Source organism: Atheta coriaria, unplaced genomic scaffold (assembly GCF_025399875.1).
Source record: "Atheta coriaria isolate IRGN ID8LTWV9N9 unplaced genomic scaffold, Caltech_Dcor_3.1 hic_scaffold_5_pilon, whole genome shotgun sequence".
Taxonomy (NCBI): domain Eukaryota; kingdom Metazoa; phylum Arthropoda; class Insecta; order Coleoptera; family Staphylinidae; genus Dalotia; species Dalotia coriaria.
This window is the reverse complement of record NW_027045447.1, coordinates 1,634,945-1,648,571: the sequence shown is the minus strand read 5'-3', so window position 1 is coordinate 1,648,571 and position 13,627 is coordinate 1,634,945. Positions and strand designations below refer to the sequence as shown.

The window sequence follows — 13,627 nt, the reverse complement described above, 5'->3', positions numbered from 1 at the left end:
ACGAAAAATGCATAAATTTAACGAAAAGATTTTGTTATAAAAAGGACAAAAATTAATAGTTCCATGCATAGTACGAGTACAATTCTTTTCATGTTCTGCACTTCCATACTGAAAGTATCAGTGTTTACAAACAAACAAGTTTCTATATCTCCTGCAGTTTTGTGCAGTCGCCACGCGGTTGGTGTGCGTACCACGTTAGTCTCATTTGTGTCGTCAGGTGATCTGGACGCACATTTTCGTTACAATATTTTGAGTTCCCTAATTTTGTGTCGCGTTATTACGTACTGTTTCTAAGTGATGTGCGGCGTTCGTTAAGCGCGGAATATACACACGCAGAGGTAAAGCGTGAGTGATGTTCTGTCGGCCGTCGGATACTCTTTTTGTATCATACGCGTACTTCATATTTATTTCGTATTTTCTTTGGATATGCCAAACGCGCACAAATATATTTTGCATCAAGGTATGTTCTCGCATTTCTTCAGCCATATGAAAATCAAATCCATTATTGACTTAACTTATTTTTACTTCAACGCATGGTCTCTCCACACAAATAATTTTTGTTTTTTTCTCAGTTTCAATATTGGTATATAGCAAGGCGGGCCAATGGATTCTCCTGGAGGGCCAATTTTTTTAGAATGCGGCAGCACCGGGCCATAGACTATGGCCATTCATACATAAAATATTATACATATACAAAAGTTCCAACTTTGGTTTGTGCGGCGGGCAAATTCAAATGTCCTGGCGGGCCACCTCGTGGCCCGCGGGCCTGGGATTGGCCAGCCATGGTATATAGGTTTCATCAGATTGAAAATATTGAATTTGTTTATCATTTTCATAGATAATTTGTGTAATTAGCACACGCGAAACCTGCAAAAATGTCATTTTTATGCTTTGATGTGTTAATTTTTGGTTGTTTTAGGTGTCTAGCGGGCGAACTGAATGTCCTTGAACAACGATTCTTTCGTCAGATTGTAAGTATTGAAATTGTTTATTATTTTCATAAATAATATGTGTGATTAGCACACAGGAAACCTGTGAAAATGTCATTTTTGTGCTTCGATATGCTAATTTTTGGTTGTTTTAGGTGTCTAGCGGGCGAACGGAATGTTCTTGAACAACGATTCCTTCGTCAGATTGTAAGTATTGAAATTGTTTATTATTTTCATAAATAATATGTGTGATTAGCACACAGGAAACCTGTGAAAATGTCATTTTTGTGCTTCGATATGCTAATTTTTGGTTGTTTTAGGTGTCTAGCGGGCGAACGGAATGTTCTTGAACAACGATTCCTTCGTCAGATTGTAAGTATTGAAATTGTTTATTATTTTCATAAATAATATGTGTGATTAGCACACAGGAAACCTGTGAAAATGTCATTTTTGTGCTTCGATATGCTAATTTTTGGTTGTTTTAGGTGTCTAGGGGCGAACGGAATGTTCTTGAACAACGATTCCTTCGTCAGATTGTAAGTATTGAAATTGTTTATTATTTTCATAAATAATATGTGTGATTAGCACACAGGAAACCTGTGAAAATGTCATTTTTGTGCTTCGATATGCTAATTTTTGGTTGTTTTAGGTGTCTAGCGGGCGAACTGAATGTCCTTGAACAACGATTCTTTCGTCAGATTGTAAGTATTGAAATTGTTTATTATTTTCATAAATAATATGTGTGATTAGCACACAGGAAACCTGTGAAAATGTCATTTTTGTGCTTCGATATGCTAATTTTTGGTTGTTTTAGGTGTCTAGCGGGCGAACGGAATGTTCTTGAACAACGATTCCTTCGTCAGATTGTAAGTATTGAAATTGTTTATTATTTTCATAAATAATATGTGTGATTAGCACACAGGAAACCTGTGAAAATGTCATTTTTGTGCTTCGATATGCTAATTTTGGTTGTTTTAGGTGTCTAGCGGGCGAACGGAATGTTCTTGAACAACGATTCCTTCGTCAGATTGTAAGTATTGAAATTGTTTATTATTTTCATAAATAATATGTGTGATTAGCACACAGGAAACCTGTGAAAATGTCATTTTTGTGCTTCGATATGCTAATTTTTGGTTGTTTTAGGTGTCTAGCGGGCGAACGGAATGTCCTAGAATCACGATTCTTTCGTCAGATTGTAAGTATTGAAATTGTTTATCATTTTCATAAATAATATGTGTGATTAGCACACAGGAAACCTGTGAAAATGTCATTTTTGTGCTTCGATATGCTAATTTTTGGTTGTTTTAGGTGTCTAGCGGGCGAACGGAATGTCCTTGAACAACGATTCTTTCGACAGATTGTAAGTATTGAAATTGTTTATGATTTTCATAAATAATATGTGTGATTAGCACACAGGAAACCTGTGAAAATGTCATTTTTGTGCTTCGATATGCTAATTTTTGGTTGTTTTAGGTGTCTAGGGGGCGAACGGAATGTCCTAGAATCACGATTCTTTCGTCAGATTGTAAGTATTGAAATTGTTTATCATTTTCATAAATAATATATGTGATTAGCACACAGGAAACCTGTGAAAATGTCATTTTTGTGCTTCGATATGCTAATTTTTGGTTGTTTTAGGTGTCTAGCAGGCGAACAAATTGTCCTAGGACAACGATTCTTTCATCAGATTGTAAGTAATGAATTTTTTATCTTTTGCATAAATAGTTTATGTGATTAGCACACGGGAAACCTGTGAAAATGTCATTTTTGTGCTTCGATATGCTAATTTTTGTTTGTTTTAGGTGTCTAGCAGGCGAACAAATTGCCCTAGGACAACGATTCTTTTATCAGATTGTGTGTAATGAATTTGTTTATTATTTTCATAAATAGTTTATGTGATTAGCACACGGGAAACCTGGGAAAATGTAGTTTTTGTGCTTCGATATGCTAATTTTTGTTTGTTTTAGGTGTCTAGCAGGCGAACAAATTGTCCTAGGACAACGATTCTTTCATCAGATTGTAAGTAATGAATTTGTTTATCATTTTCATAAATAATTTGTGTGATTATCACACGGGAAACCTGTGAAAATGTCATTTTTGTGCTTCGATATGCTAATTTTTGTTTGTTTTAGGTGTCAAGCAGGCGAAAAAATTGTCCTAGGACAACGATTCTTTCATCAGATTGTAAGTAATGAATTTGTTTATCATTTTCTTAAATAATTTGTGTGATTATCACACGGGAAACCTGTGAAAATGTCATTTTTATGCTTCGATATGCTAATTTTTGTTTGTTTTAGGTGTCTAGCAGGCGAACAAATTGTCCTAGGACAACGATTCTTTCATCAGATTGTGAGTAATCAATTTGTTTATCATTTTCATAAATAATTTGTGTGATTATCACACGGGAAACCTGTGAAAATGTCATTTTTGTGCTTCGATATGCTAATTTTTGTTTGTTTTAGGTGTCTAGCAGGCGAACAAATTGTCCTAGGACAACGATTCTTTCATCAGATTGTGAGTAATCAATTTGTTTATCATTTGCATAAATAATTTGTGTGATTAGCACACAGGAAACCTGCGAAAATGTCATTTTTGTGCTTCGATATGCTAATTTTTGTTTGTTTTAGGTGTCTAGCAGGCGAACAAATTGTCCTAGGACAACGATTCTTTCATCAGAATGTGAGTAATGAATTTGTTTATCATTTTCATAAATAATTTGTGTGATTATCACACGGGAAACCTGCAAAAATGTCATTTTTGTGCTTCGATATGCTAATTTTTGTTTGTTTTAGGTGTCTAGCAGGCGAACAAATTGCCCTAGGACAACGATTCTTTCATCAGAATGTGAGTAATGAATTTGTTTATCATTTTCATAAATAATTTGTGTGATTATCACACGGGAAACCTGCAAAAATGTAATTTTTGTGCTTCGATATGCTAATTTTTGTTTGTTTTAGGTGTCTAGCAGGCGAACAAATTGCCCTAGGACAACGATTCTTTCATCAGAATGTGAGTAATGAATTTGTTTATCATTTTCATAAATAACTTGTGTGATTAGCACACGGGAAACCTGCGAAAATGTCATTTTTGTCCTTCGATATGCTAATTTTTGTTTGTTTTAGGTGTCTAGCAGGCGAACAAATTGCCCTAGGACAACGATTCTTTCATCAGATTGTAAGTAATGAATTTGTTTATCATTTTCATAAATAATTTGTGTGATTATCACACGGGAAACCTGCAAAATGTCAGTTTTATGCTTCGATATGCTAATTTTTGTGTGTTTTAGGTGTCTAGCAGGCGAACAAATTGTCCTAGGACAACGATTCTTTCATCAGAATGTGAGTAATGAATTTGTTTATCATTTTCATAAATAATTTGTGTGATTATCACACGGGAAACCTGCAAAAATGTCATTTTTGTGCTTCGATATGCTAATTTTTGTTTGTTTTAGGTGTCTAGCAGGCGAACAAATTGCCCTAGGACAACGATTCTTTCATCAGAATGTGAGTAATGAATTTGTTTATCATTTTCATAAATAATTTGTGTGATTAACACACGGAATATCTGCGGAAATCTCATTTTTGTGCTTCGACATGCTAATTTTTGTTTGTTTTAGGTGTATAGCAGGCGAACGAAATGTCCTAGGACCACGATTCTTTCATCAGATTGTAAGTATTGAATTTGTTTATCATTTTCATAAATAATTTGTGTGATTAACACACGGAATATCTGCGGAAATCTCATATGTGTACTTCGAAATGCAAATTTTTGATGATTTTAGACAACGGTCCTATTATGATATTGTAGGAATTGAAATTGTTTCTCATTCTTGTAAATAATTTTCATGTTTCATGCAAGGAAAAGTAAATTAAATTAGTTATTTTAAATATAAGCAGACGCATTACAGATTTCGTCTTAATTCGTTTCAAGTTCGTGGTCCCAAAACTAGATGGTGCCACTATCAGGCGCTCGTGTCAGCTAGCTATTTTGTTTTTGTTCCGCCACGGCCAGATGGCGCTTTCATCGATTTAGTTTGAAATCTTACTTCATTTTTGTTTAGTTTTTGTTTTATGTTTAAAAAAACGAAAAATAACGAAAGTTCGATTTTTGTGCTTTGAACGCCCTAATTTTTGGTTGTTTTAGGTGTCTAGCGGGCGAACGTGATATCGTAAAACAATCATTCTTTCACAAGTATTCAAATTGTATAAACTTTGTTTTATAACTTGCAATATATTTGTAATAGCATTTTTGTCGTGCGCAGATATACGAATGCCCCTCCAACTGCGGATCGGTTATCAATTCTCTTACCTGCTTATTCCGGCTTAGTCAGTTGAGCGCTGCCTCGTGGTGCGCACGTGTTTTATTCATTAATCAAACATGGTGACGATTTTACGCGTTTCTTAATATGTTAATTTTGTAGTAATGCTAGAATCGGTTGACCATCAGAGAAATTTAGTAGTAACAGCTCAGTGTAGCTCACAACGAGTGATTTGAGTAATCCTTTGCGGTGCGTGCGTGGCGTCCGTCGGATATGTTCCGCCGGTGGATATGTGTTTATTGTGAGTACAAGTTTTCCATTCGTGGTATCCGCATGGAATAGTAAAGAAGTGCGTATCATCAATTCAACTTACAATTTGCGGAAACGTGTTTGTGCGATTTAGTTCTTTATGGATAGAAGAACAAAGCAGTAAGTAACATCAAGTAGAATTTTACTTTTATTTAACTTTTTAAATCTTACAGGCACCATATTATTGCTTTATAATAATTGTAAATGATTCAGTCAATAAAGGATAATTTAATTTCATATTCGTTTTTACATGTGTCCCTACTTAGTCGTTTTCAGGATTAGCATTAAGTCACGTTCAACTCTAAGAGTATACCATAGTACAGCATAGTATAGTGCAGTATAGTATATGTATGTTGCTGTTTTATTTTACTATAAGATATGAAAACATAAATAGAAGAAACGAATATAGTTTGATAAGAAAGCCGCGTGGCTCTCAGGTGTGCAGCATATGCTGCTGTACCTTAGATCGATGGTTCGATCCCCAGTTATAAAAGGCATTTTTCTCAAATGTAAAAATAGCAGATGTAATTTGGGTTGCATATATGAATTGCAACGAAATATAAGAGAAGTTGCAATACAACTGAAGGCAATAAGAGAAGTAAGAAAGTAAGTCGAGAAACGGAGAACAGAGAAATAGGAGAAGTAGAAGAAGGAATAGCAGAGAAGAATAGATGGAAGAGAACAGAGTAGTAGAGAAGAGGAGGAGATAGAAGAAAGAGCGACAGGAGTGGATCAGATTTTTAAATTTTTTGGCACGTGTCGTTATAAGACAGCCCACTGCTTCGATGCCTCCATTGCTCCCGGCCCATCCTACAGCTACGATGTCTCTGCGCTTCATCCCCGAAATTATCAGGCATATCAACAATTTTTAAGGTGGGGGATCATCCCCAGAGAGAGGGAACTCCTTATAAGGACAATCCTTATAAGGTCTTGTTCAAATATTTTTAAGTTTTAAGTCGTGTCAAGAGAGGTGACACTTAAAAATATTCTTACAAGTTCTGAAATGAAGGAAGGAGTACACAAATCATACAGGTTACCTTAACAATTTTTATAGTGGGGATCATCCCCTGAGAGAGGGAACTCTCTTAGTCACCTGTACCTGAAATGATAGAAGGGGGACATTCAAAGCATAAGACATAATATTTCTTAACATTTCTTTATTAATAATAAAATACAAGTTTAGATTTTACAAGTCATATTGAAACAGGACTTACGACCTGCTTAGCCGCGCACTTATAAGCAAGTACCTACTAAGTTCTACCGTTCTACCGATAAAGGAATTAGCAAATTGACAATTTTCTACGTGATTGAAAATGGAAACAAATATACAGGGTGTTACAAAAGGAAAATTTAAAGTGCAAACAAAAACTCTAAACACGATAAACGTCGCTCGTTTTCACTCGACGATCAGGGAAACTAATATACAGGGTGTTACAAAAAGAAAATTCAAAGGGCAATGAGGAAAATCCTAAAAACAAAAGTTAATCAAAATTTTCACGGACACAAAGAAAAATGAATATACAGGGTGTTTCAGAAAGAAAATTTCGATTTGAAACAAAGAACACTCAAAACTCACAAAAACCGGTGATTTTGTACGTAGTGTTAGGAAAACTAATATACATGGTGTTACAAAAAGATAACTTTAGAAACTAAAAAAGGAGTTAATATTCACAACATGAAGAGAGAAATTTACAAATATACAACAATATTTTAATATAAAATGCAAGATTTTACCCGAAAATCATCGGGAAATTCAGCAAAAAAATGGTACGAAAATCAAACACTTACATTTTAACATATAGTGAATGTATATTTATTAATTGATGCATCAACTGCATAAAGTAACCGACGGGTGAAGCATCATCATAAATTGATAGAATGTCCGACGGAAAACATGCAAATCAGCTGACGGCAAGCGACGGCGCGTAGCATTAAAGTTGTTAGAGAGGATAAACGTAACTATTTTTTGTTGGAGAATATGAAAACGAAAAACTATTCAATGTACAAGATTTTGCGCGGTCAACAAGAAACTTCTTAATTTAATGATGCTAAGGAGTGCAAATCGATTAAAAACATTCACGTGTTCAGCGAAAATATGGATGAGCCGCGGCCGACGGCATATCACTCAAATAGAATTATCAATTTAAGTAAAACCGGCGTAACTTTCCGTAAAAACATTTAATTGCACACCTACCTATGCATTGATGAGGGGATTTTATATCCTAGAATATATTCTATCAACTGAAAACAAACGCACAGATTAATGGACACTTATTTCTTATTTAAGGAGGCTCTAAACCTCACAAATCATTAAACAAAACAGGCACACATGACTATTGCGAATATTTTGCTGATGGTCGAAAAAGTACACGACGATTAATCCAATTAAAACTTCAAAACGCATGGTGATTAGAGAGACACGTTCGTGGAACACGCGGTGAAACGACTGCCGTGTGCGCTTCGTTTAGCCAGGTACAAGGCTGGTACGTAGCGATAATACGCGTCAGCCGAACAAAACAAGTTGTTTATACACAAACGTACTGATAAACTCGCAGTTGAAGAAACCAAACAAAAATTTCACAATGTTCAAATAACCGACATACACGAAATCTACTTTTATTTTCAATATTTATTGGCTTTGGGATGAAATAAGATTGAGAAAAAACAGGAATTTAATTTTCCATTCCAAATAAATAATTTATTGTCTTCGTAGTTTACTGTATAGCTTATGTGTTGCGTCATTTTTTTAAGTATAGTCGGTAACAAATATCTTTTTAATGAAGGCAAACGGATTGAAGATTATGAAAGTTATTGAAGTTATTGAGCCGCCAAGATCACGTGCAAACGCAAAAAAATACAAATATTTCACGATAAAAGGTGAAAAAATCATCTTTTAATGCAAATTTTCGCGAGTTACAGGTCGATTTCCTGCAACAAACAAATACCACCCGACGGAGAACTTAATTCTTTATCTCTAGACGTCGCGCTATATAAATATTTCACGAAAAAGGGTTGAAAAATTACACTGATATGCAAACTTTTGCGCGTTGCAGGTTGAATTCCTGCAACAATTAAATACAACCCGACAGAGAATTTAATTCGGCATCTCTAGGCGCCGCGCTGAAGTTATTGTGACGCCAAGATAACGTACAAACGCGATAAAATACAAATATTTCCCGATAAAGGGTGAAAAAACCCCATGGAATGCAAATTTTTGCTAGTTGCCGGTCGAATTCCAGCAACAACCAAATACCACTCGACGGAGAATTTAATTCTGCATCTCTAGATGCGCGCATAAGTTATTAAGCGTGCAAATCCGAAAAAATACAAACATTTTACGATAAAGATTGAAAAAATCACCTTTTAATGCAAATTTTCGCGAGTTGCAGATCGAATTCCAACAACAAACAAATACAGCCCGACGGAGAATTTAATTCCGCATCTCTAGACGGCGCGCTGAAGGTAGTGAGCCGCCAAGCTCGCGTGCAAACGCAAAAAAATACAAATATTTCACTGTAAAATTTCATGTAAAACAACCAGCGACCAGCCCGAAAAGCCGCTAGAGGATCAAGAACGTAGCCGGCGGCATGGGACTATGTTAATCTTTTTAATTTGTACATTAAACAAAAAAAACATGGTATCAAATACGTAATGCAAATCAACAGTATTGAAACAGGCAAAAATTATTTGTAGGCTTAAAGACCACGCAGTTAAGGTAAAAACAAGTAAAGGCAATAGTGGATTTGATTTTTAAATGGCTTACGAAATGCGAGAACATACCTTGATGCAAAATTAATTTTTGCGTTTTTGGCCTATCCAATAAATTGTAAGGACCTTAATTATGCACATTGTAGAAATGATGAAATACACGCATCATACAAAGAGAGTATCTCACGGCCGACGGAACATCACTCACGTTATACCTCTGCGTATAAACAATTCGCATTTAACGAACGCCGCACATCACTCGCGCACAATAGAAGGAGCATTTAGAAATATTACGTAATGACGCGAAGAAATTAAGGAACTCAAATTATTGTGAAGGAAATGTGCGTGCAGATCACCCGACGACAAATATGAGACTGACGTGGTAGGCAAGCCAACCGCGAGGCAAACCGCATGTCGACCGCTCAAAAATTGCACGAGATAAGAAAACTTGTTTGTTTGTAAACACTGATACATTCAGTGTGGTAATGCAGAACATGAAAAGAATTGTACTCGTACAGTGCATGGAACTTTTAATTTCGATTAAATTATGAATCGGACACCAGTAACAAAATTATAGATTAAAGCCCTATTGGCGTGTAAACACCTATTTTTTTTTTTAATTAAAATTACAAATAGGTCCTAATCGTTCAACGTTAGGATAATAAATACTTAAACAGTTCTTTTAATTCTACATCGAATATTTTTGGTTATTTTTTTTCCTAATATTAACCGTTTAGGGCCTATTAGCTAATTTTAGTCAAAACTGCATTCAACATAAAGAAATCGTTTGCCTTTTTTATGACAAAATGTTTTATTTAACAAATACAGATTCGGTACTAATTAGAATTTTTGAATTCTATTTTTGATTTTTGAGAGTATATTAAATTCTAAATCGAAACATGTAACACAATTGTAGATTAAAGCCATATTGGCATGTAAAAATCCATTTTTTTTTTTAATTAAAATTGCCGTCAATGATAGACTAATAATTACTTAAATAATCAATTAAGAATTAAATTATCTTTCAAAATCTGAAAATAGAATTTAATTCCAATTATTTCAGAAGCTGCACTTGCTGAAAAGATGATTTCATCATAAAAAAAGCAAAAGATTTCTCTTTCTTATTTTCGGAATTAAAAATTGAAGCTAATAGTGGTGGGTAGTGGGTTTTGCCGGAAAATGCCGCCAAAGAATTAAGAACACAACCGACGGCACACGACAATTTTAATATTTTCAATTTGTACATTAAAAAAAACGAAACAATGTATCAAATACGTATTGCCAATCAATGGTAGGTATTGAAACAGAGAAAAAAACAAAAATTATTTGTGTGATTAAAGACCACGCGGTTGAAGTAAAAACAAGTTAAGTCAATAATGGATTTAATTTTCATATGGCTGAAGAAATGCGAGAACATACCTTGATGCAAAATAAATTTTTGCGCGTTATCCAAAGAAAATACGAAATAAATATGAAGGTCGGCCGACGGAACATCACTCACGCTTTACCTCTGCGTGTGTACAATCCGCGCTTAACGAACGCCGCACATCACTCGCGCACAATCGAAAGAGCATTTAGAAACAGTACGTAATAACGCGACACAAAATTAGGGAACTCAAAATATTGTAACGAAAATGTGGTGCGCACGCCAACCGCGTGGCGACCGCACAAAACTGCAGGAGATAAAGAAACTTGTTTGTTTGTAAACACTGATACTTTCAGTGTGGTAGTGCAGAACATGAAAAGAATTATACTCGTACTATGCATGGAACTATTAATTTTTATTAAATTCTTAATCGGATTCTGATAGATAATTTAATTCTATATCATAAGTTCGATAAGCACGATAACACACAATACATAAACACTTAACACGCAGAACACCCCATAATACACAGATGCCCTCAGGGCGAAACATGTAAAACTCTAAAAACAAAAACTGTAAATCCAAAAATCACGTGGAATTTTAATAAATAAATATATTTTTAATACACAGAAATAACTCAAATTCAAAAAGTTCCTATCACTAGCGCCATCTAGTTGTGGGTAATTTATACATAGCAGATTTCTGCATTCAGACTTGAACTTGACGATGATCACGAACCGAGAAACGATTTAAGAAGATATTATTAAAAATTCAATACTACAACTTTCTGTTACGTTAATCTCTGAAAAATAAAGAATTGAACTAAAACAACCAATATTTTCAGGCAAAACTTCACCACCTAATAAAAATTCACCAAGAAATTGAAGATACAAAACATTAAACACAAATATAAATATAATTAGATGACAACCACAGATCCACGTAAACAACGAATCAATCGTTCACAGATATTAGTCGAAAAACGAATATTCGAAGTCTAAAAATTACAAAACCAGTGAACCCACAATAAGAGGCAAAATATTAAGAAAGGAAAGTGTTACCCAAACAATATCCCATGATAGTTGCTTGTGTGACCATCCAATAAAACTGCAGATATAAATAAAGTTCTTATTTATTGAATCCTTACTCCTGTGTAACATCAACATTCTCAGTTTGTAAGCCCTTGAATCCAGCAACTGGTATATATGTTACCAGAGTGAATAGCTTGTTGACGGAGTCCTCATCATCGTTCCTCCTGCGCGACAATCGCACGCGGATGCGGAATGGAACATTACGGATACCCTTGGACCACAGTTGCTTGTTGAGGCGGGTGTCAATACGCACATCAGGTGTGCCCATTTGCTTCACCGCGAATTTGCGGATCTCCTTGATGGCACGCGGTGCGCGCTTCTTGAAGCCAACGCCATGCAATCGCTTGTGCAGATTGACGGTGTATTCGCGTGTGACTACTTCATTGATGGCTGATGTGCCTTTCTTTTCACCCTTTTGCTTGGCCATTATTTATAATATAATTGTCTAAAACAAAAAAATAACATTAGTAAATACGAACATGATCAAACATAGAAAGATTTTAAAGAGAGTTGGCTATCACAGAAGACATAACCTCCTACCGCGACAATAACAAACCATTTTCTTGAATATTACGGTTGTATGAATGAAAATAACGTACGAAATAGTTGCGGAAGACGCCAAATTATCCATAAAACAAAGAAATGGGCTTGATTTATGTATAAACTTACGGATGATTGAAGATTTTACAAAATTATTTTCCTACATACCTTCTGCACACACAGATTGACAAGAGAAAGAGAGGTTCCCACTTCGGGAACCCACGTGAACACTCGGCTTTAACTTCAAGTACTATCACATCGAGGGCGCTAGTAGTACTGGTTCAAAAAATTTAAAAGTTTGCTGCTTATACGCGCCCTCTGTGTTAAAATTCGGAACTATTTCCATACAATTATCGCAATATTAGGATGTATCTATCAAAACATCTTCACATTCGCATATAAACTGAATGAGGATGATATTTTATATTAATAGGCTAAAAATTTGTTAATTTAAAAAAAGAATTAATGCAATAGTTAATATTTGTTTGATTATATCATCAAATATGCACGTAAAACTAACTTAACTATAAAAACAAAGTTTGTCACCGTACACTACAAGACGCAACGAGTTCCCCAACAGCCAAATAACGAAATAACTTATCTATCAGTGCGTAAATGTTTGTTAAATGTCTGGGCGAGTGCGAGTCGCGTCGCGCAAAGAAGCCAAACACAAGCAGCGACGCGGCGCGCGATGCGTCCCCGCACAACCCCCGAACATCTCCTCGCGCCGGCATCGCCTTACGCAATAAATGTGCGTGACCTCCAAAGAACCTCTAGAGTTAGGTCATTGAATTTGGGCCCTTGTCCTTCAACGCGAACGCGCACACAATCACAGGGACGTGCACGCACCGTGCGTGGAAGTCGCGGGCCGCGTTTTTTTCGGCGCTTTCGGTGGGCTCACTCTGCTCACTCGCCGCGCGACGCATTGCATTCGGCGGTGCAATGGCCTCCTAACCCTAGGCGAGCGCGCCAATGCCATCCAATCCGCCATTATAGGCACCGCCAGGCTGCGGCGTGCACGCCGCGATAGAATGCAATAGAATTTTCGGCTTGTTTATACCAGTTTCCTGCTGGCGACGTGATGCGTCTGCGGCGTACCAAATGTTGCGTGAAAATGCACACACTGCCTTTATTTCAATCTATCCAAAATCTATTTGCATAAAAATCTTATTCCAAATCTAATCCGGAGTATAAATCTACTCAAAACTTGCATTTAAACTTTAAAATTGACATTTCTAATGAAATTACTTTATAAATGCGCACCGAGTGAGTTCCTTAGATGTATTTTCATCAAAACATTGTTTTACTTGTTTGTTTTGTTTTCCAGAACACTTTGTAGATGTGCTTGCTCGCCGCTTGCCGAAGCGCTGAAGTCTCGATGTCTTCTTTCGCCCGCTGCGTTTCATTCCAACATTTTCGTGCATGA

General features: G+C 35.8%; 1 protein-coding gene and 4 long non-coding RNA genes across 21 annotated transcripts; 4 read left to right on the top strand and 1 right to left on the bottom strand.

The window, feature by feature from the left end:
- Positions 1-217: 217 nt before the first annotated feature.
- On the top strand, positions 218-1,303 carry LOC135792305 (uncharacterized). Its single transcript, XR_010548254.1, has 4 exons — positions 218-460; positions 920-971; positions 1,085-1,136; positions 1,250-1,303. It is a non-coding gene; the product is annotated as an uncharacterized lncRNA (long non-coding RNA).
- Positions 1,304-1,603: 300 nt separating this feature from the next.
- LOC135792306 (uncharacterized) lies at positions 1,604-2,456 on the top strand. The gene is made up of 4 exons (XR_010548255.1): positions 1,604-1,630; positions 2,073-2,124; positions 2,238-2,289; positions 2,403-2,456. It is a non-coding gene; the product is annotated as an uncharacterized lncRNA (long non-coding RNA).
- A 115-nt stretch (positions 2,457-2,571) lies between these two features.
- Positions 2,572-5,136, top strand: LOC135792497 (uncharacterized). Of its 16 annotated transcripts, none has more exons than XR_010548351.1 (13): positions 2,572-2,619; positions 2,732-2,783; positions 2,897-2,948; positions 3,062-3,113; positions 3,227-3,278; positions 3,392-3,443; positions 3,557-3,608; positions 3,722-3,773; positions 3,887-3,938; positions 4,052-4,103; positions 4,216-4,267; positions 4,381-4,432; positions 5,073-5,136. It is a non-coding gene; the product is annotated as an uncharacterized lncRNA (long non-coding RNA). The 16 variants fall into 16 exon arrangements; XR_010548350.1 differs by lacking the exon at positions 5,073-5,136 and adding an exon at positions 4,546-4,835; XR_010548336.1 differs by lacking the exon at positions 5,073-5,136 and having other exon boundaries at positions 4,381-4,529.
- A 42-nt stretch (positions 5,137-5,178) lies between these two features.
- On the top strand, positions 5,179-5,733 carry LOC135792322 (uncharacterized). Its single transcript, XR_010548264.1, has 2 exons — positions 5,179-5,616; positions 5,670-5,733. It is a non-coding gene; the product is annotated as an uncharacterized lncRNA (long non-coding RNA).
- A 5,953-nt stretch (positions 5,734-11,686) lies between these two features.
- RpL31 (ribosomal protein L31) lies at positions 11,687-12,516 on the bottom strand. 2 transcript variants are annotated; one of them, XM_065303129.1, is made up of 2 exons: positions 12,370-12,516; positions 11,687-12,106 (listed from the first exon to the last, which is right to left on the bottom strand). In XM_065303129.1, exon 2 carries the CDS (start codon positions 12,086-12,088, stop codon positions 11,714-11,716), a length of 375 nt encoding a protein of 124 aa, XP_065159201.1. In that variant the 5' UTR covers positions 12,089-12,106; positions 12,370-12,516; the 3' UTR covers positions 11,687-11,713. The 2 variants fall into 2 exon arrangements, with proteins under 2 accessions (XP_065159201.1, XP_065159202.1); XM_065303130.1 differs by having other exon boundaries at positions 12,331-12,427.
- Between the last annotated feature and the right edge of the window lie 1,111 nt (positions 12,517-13,627).